Source organism: Phragmites australis, chromosome 6 (genome assembly GCF_958298935.1).
Source record: "Phragmites australis chromosome 6, lpPhrAust1.1, whole genome shotgun sequence".
NCBI classification, from domain to species: Eukaryota; Viridiplantae; Streptophyta; class Magnoliopsida; order Poales; family Poaceae; genus Phragmites; species Phragmites australis.
Genome location: NC_084926.1, coordinates 2,302,364 through 2,307,614, shown reverse-complemented (window position 1 = coordinate 2,307,614; position 5,251 = coordinate 2,302,364). Strand labels below are relative to the sequence as shown.

General features: G+C 42.1%; 1 protein-coding gene across 2 annotated transcripts; it reads left to right on the top strand.

The window, feature by feature from the left end:
* Positions 1-477: 477 nt before the first annotated feature.
* LOC133921044 (probable E3 ubiquitin-protein ligase XBOS32) lies at positions 478-4,810 on the top strand. Of its 2 annotated transcripts, none has more exons than XM_062365753.1 (11): positions 478-1,137; positions 1,321-1,720; positions 1,812-1,871; positions 1,978-2,049; positions 2,132-2,307; positions 2,384-2,544; positions 3,020-3,078; positions 3,161-3,207; positions 3,305-3,445; positions 3,739-3,830; positions 4,102-4,810. In XM_062365753.1, exons 2-11 carry the CDS (start codon positions 1,526-1,528, stop codon positions 4,587-4,589), a joined length of 1,491 nt encoding a protein of 496 aa, XP_062221737.1. In that variant the 5' UTR covers positions 478-1,137; positions 1,321-1,525; the 3' UTR covers positions 4,590-4,810. The 2 variants fall into 2 exon arrangements, with proteins under 2 accessions (XP_062221737.1, XP_062221738.1); XM_062365754.1 differs by having other exon boundaries at positions 1,311-1,720.
* The last annotated feature ends 441 nt before the right edge of the window (positions 4,811-5,251 follow it).

The following is a 5,251-nucleotide window of genomic DNA, read 5'->3' as shown; positions in this document are numbered from 1 at the left end:
AAAAACATAAATATTTAGTGTGATAATATTTACAAATTTAAGGTACGGTGATGTGGATGCGTCATAGAAGCGCTACTGAGCGAATACATCGAGAGTGATATTATAGTTTGAATTTAGATGAGATCGAAAAAAAGAATAGGAGATTATTCACTAATTTTTCTTATTTTTTTATTTTTATCAGTAAAATAGATTTCATATCTGTAGCCGGTACCAAACGAGATGACTGGAGGAAGACGATTAATGATAAAAGTGAATAAATTATTAAAATTTTAAGAGCTTTAGCAGATGAGAAGAGAGTATGAAAAAAAGATGATATAAAAATCTACTTATATTTTAGATAGTAGAGATTAAAGATGAGCTATATTAATCAAACAAAACCTTTGAGAAAAACTACTTATTTGTAGAGATAGGCCTTAACAGCTAAATTTCATGCACCATTGTTGTTAAAAATTAACCTTTGAGAAAAACTACTTATTTGTAGAGATAGGCCTTAACAGCTAAATTTCATGCACCATAGTTGTTGAAAATTAACTTGTCGCCGTCACCTCCCGTTTAAAATTAACGTGGAAAGTAATTTTCACGTTGGAAAATCTAAAGCATACAGCAAAACGTCCCCTTCGCCTCCTTGCATTAGCCATTGCCTCCCTGCCTGTTTGTCCTTTCCAAGCTTCGAGTACACCAACAACACTTTGCGCTAGTAACAATCATCGCCTCCTCTTAATTACAATTTAACTACTACTCGTGTTCTGGGATCAAAAGTAGGGGAGAAACAAGAAACAGATTGGAGCAACACACCAGTAATACGGACTAGGGAGACCTGGGTCTGGAGATTTTGGCCGCTACCTGCATCTCCACGTCGCCGTCGCAATCAAGATCATTATTTCTCTCCTCCTTCCTTGTCCCTGCCCAAACCCAAGGTTGCGTTCTTGCAAATCGCCTTGGCTTTGCCCTAAGATTCGCCATCCAGCGCCCTCGCTGGAATCGTAGGCGCTGAGGTCTCGAGGCGGGCGTCGCCTGTCTCGTGAATCCCCTCCGGTCTCTTGTTTTCTTGCGAGGATTCGGCCTGATTTAGAGGGAATTGTCGGTCTCGGTCCCGTTCTGCTCGCTCGGGACAGACAATTCGGGGCAGTTCCGAAGGTGCGTTCTTGTGATCTTCCCCCCCACAACCACAATACTGTATCATTTGACTCCGATTTATTGGTTTATGTGAAAAGTCTACCTTATGCTCCAAATGTTTGGAAGTCATTGCAATTTGGCGGCGTTATGCCGGAATTGCCAGTTAATTTGTTGCTTTTCTTGCTAAATTTTAGGGTTTTGCAGGAAAAACTAGGTCTTTCTTGCCATTCGCTTGAGATCGTCCACGTACCGCAATTGAGCCTTTGAACCTGTGCTCCTAATCATCCTGGAATGCGCTTTGCGCCTACCTTGTAAAAGATTGAGAAATTTAGGGAGCATTTGATTCGAGGTCTTCCCGTGTGCGCTCAAGAAAAGGTGCTGTGCCGTGAAGGCCTCATCTTGGGCATCCATGGGGTTCCTCAGCCTTGTGTGCAACTCCTTTGGGTGCTCTGCTTCCGGTGAACGGCTCGTGTCAGCTGCCCGCGACGGCGACCTTCAGGAGGCGCGTGCGCTCCTCGAGTACAACCCTCGCCTTGCCCGGTACTCCACATTCGGTGGCCGCAACTCACCGCTGCATTATGCTGCCGCGCAGGGACATCATTGGGTAATACCATTTCTCTGCTAAATAAGTATCAGCATTTGAATTGATGGGCATACTAATCACATTCACATGGGTTTGCTGCCTGTGAAATCAGATTGTTTCTCTATTGCTTGAATCCGGCGTCGAGATCAACCTTAGGAATTACAGGGGGCAGGTAAGCTCTATTTCTCTTACATTTGCCTGTATTCGGTTATGCAAGGTAGATTAATATATACAATAGTATGTTATATCTAAGTGTACGCTTCTGTAATTGTATATAGACCGCTTTGATGCAAGCATGCCAATATGGCCACTGGGAGGTTGTTCAAACACTGATGCTTTTCAATGCAAATGTGAGCATTTCTCTTTTCTCAACTACAGTGTTTCCTGTAATATCTCGAATATGTAGTTCTGACATGGCAAAATACCTTATAGGTTCACATGACAGATTATCTCAATGGTGGAACTGCTCTCCATTTTGCTGCACTACATGGTCATGCCCGATGCCTTCGTCTTGTGCTCGCAGATTATGTGCCAAGCACACTGAACTTCTGCACCTTCATAAATCATAGATCCTCTAAAGAAGATTCAGCTGCTGATTTTGATCATGAGTATGTTGGGTAATTTGTATGGTTTCTCTTTAGTTTACTTTAGCACATGAATCATGCAATGGTATCTCTGTGTTAGTGCTTTGGACAAGATGGTAAATCAGAAGGCGGATGGAGGCGTAACTCCACTGCATATGGCAGCGTTAAATAGGCATGTAGAGTGCGTGCAGTTGTTACTGGACTTAGGAGCGTCTATTTCCGAAGCCACTATTGAGGATGGAACGACCATTGACTTAATAGGTATTTTGCTATCTTTCATTTTTTTAACTGCTACTCTTCAACTTGTTAATCATTGTCATGTATATGCTTGGCTGTTTATCAGTTTATCTTTTTGGTATACTCTTGTTGTGAGTGCTTAGCATGTTTGGTGAGAATATTGTAAGTAGTCAGCAAATTAACAACAACGTATATGATTCTTGGTCTTGAAATGGTTTCAATCATTATCTTGTATGCGTAATTTGTACATATGTCCATGGCATGGCATGAGGGGACAGATTTCCTTCACCGACCTGGAAAACCTTACCAATCTGTCCCTCTTGGCCTCTTGTTATCTGCAAGTTCACGTCATTCAGCTTTGTACTTTACTGTTCAGTGCTCACTTGTTCTCGCATATTGAGATATGATTCTTTATTAAGTGAACTATTTGTCTGTTATATTATCATTTTGTTCATCTTCATCACACTGTTTTAAAAGTACTATGGCTTCCATGTGGCAGGAGCTGGTAGCACCCCACTTCATTATGCTGCTTGTGGTGGAAATGCTGTCTGTTGTCAAGTATGTTCTGCTAGTACTAATTTGGTTCAAATGTTTCGCTGAACTCCTCAACTATGTGCTAACCAGGATCTGTTCAATGCAGCTTCTTATTGCTCGAGGAGCCTGCATTACTGCACAAAATGCTAGTGGGTGCGATTTTGAAGTTCTGATACATAACCAAATAGCTGTCACCGTTGTTGTTAACACTATAGTTTGTTAAAGTACATTGCTCATTTGTGTTATGCAGATGGACCCCATTAATGGTCGCTCGTTCATGGCAAAGAAATTCTGTTGAGGAAATTCTAAGTAACGAACAAGAGGGGCGAATACATACTCTTCCTTCTCCTTATCTGTGTCTTCCACTTATGAGTATCATGAGCATTGCCAGGTCAGCATGCCCCTAAGTTAGTTATATTTCTGTTAGTTCTGATTCCCTGGTCCATATGTGTAAAATACCAAATAACTGAGCATTGCTTCTTATAGGTTGTCATGTGGTGTTATTCATGCCTGTAGCTCTCAATTGCCTAATTATAAATGATTCCCTAATTATTGTTTTCCTATGACAAGATTAGACAATATGTTCTCCCTATCCATGTAGTATGAATTCCAACTCTTAGCAACCTAATTTTGCATTGTTTATATCGGTAATATCTGATGTTTTTATGACAATTCATTTTGCAGGGAGTGTGGATGGAGCTACCTAAATCCGTCACCTGTTTGTATTGACCCCTGTGCTGTCTGCTTAGAAGGGAGCTGCTCTGTTGCTGCGGAAGGTATGCTGCAAAATATTCATATTGTTTACTTGCCATTATAGTTGAAGCTAACTGAATTTATACCAGCACTTTTTTCATCAAAGGCAGCATACTACTTGTAGTTTGAGCTTCGAATCAAGTGCATATGGTAGCTTACACTTTATGCTCCGGTTCATAATCACTTAGTAACTCAAATTTCATGATCTGTGTCCATAACTAGTAACATTTTTGTTAACTAGACATACCGATGTTCAGTGAGCTAAAGCTAAACAGAAGCTCTTCCACTTTGTAGGCTGCAAACATGAATTCTGCACAAGATGTGCTCTATACCTTTGTTCAACCAGCTACACATCAGTGAACCCAGCGGGCGCAATACCATGTCCTCTCTGTAGACATCCAATCATCTCTTTTGTCACTCTTGCTGGCACGAGCCCAATAAGAGAGCCACCAAGAAACAGCCTTTCATTGTCATTTTGCACGACATGCCCAGCAGTGAACTGTGATTCTACTCCCTCAATCACCGCCCATCTGTACCGGACTGAGTTCCAGTGTGGATGCATGGCACCGATGGGCTCGTCCTCATTCCGCTCGCTGAGCTGCCAGAGGATGCCGGCAATGAAACTTAATCCATCATTTTGTATGGGTGCCATGGATACAAATCCCTGCCTCATAAGGTGCTCAAGATTCGGGTCTAGCTTGCGGCGGTCAGCTTCCCAAGGAGAGACCAGGAGAAGAGCATGGTCTCTAACCTTTAACCCAATTGTTGCTACTGGCAGCTGATACAGTCAATAAATATCGCATTTCCTCAGTTTTGTGCCCATTTTGAGCTCTTTTTTGCCTATTCTTTGGTTGGTTTCGTCTGATGTTCGCCGTTGTGATAATGAACTCGCCGGTCCCAACTCCTTGTTGATATCAAAAGCAACATGTAACTACCTTGGTTTGTAAATTTGTTGTATATTTCGGGAAGCAATATGAAATGCAGAGGCGCCAATTTTTCAATACATCACCCTGGCTACCCTTTTGTCAGAATCAATACTACTATAATTGTTGTTAGTGGCAGGCACGGAGTCGTTCTGTGGTTGTTACAACCGTGCGTGTCCGGCCCCTGCGTGCACTTTCGGTGGTTCCAATAACTGTCCATGTGCTGCTCTCCACGTAATACAGTACAGTTTGTTTATTGCCAGTTTGCTATATAGTGCTTTGCTGTCGTCAAGATGCATCACAGATCTTCCTGTCGCACTAACCGTAATCTTTTAGATGTGGCCAACGAACTTTGCAGCACGAAGAACTGAATGACCATCTTGACAATGGCGGGGACTTTGTCTTTCTTTGTAGAGGCCTCAAACCTCGTTTTGCTGTGATTTGTCGGTGATTGTTGTCACTAGCAGTCTGCACGTTTTAGACTTATATATATAGTACTGCCAATCTGCAGCACATCGCTC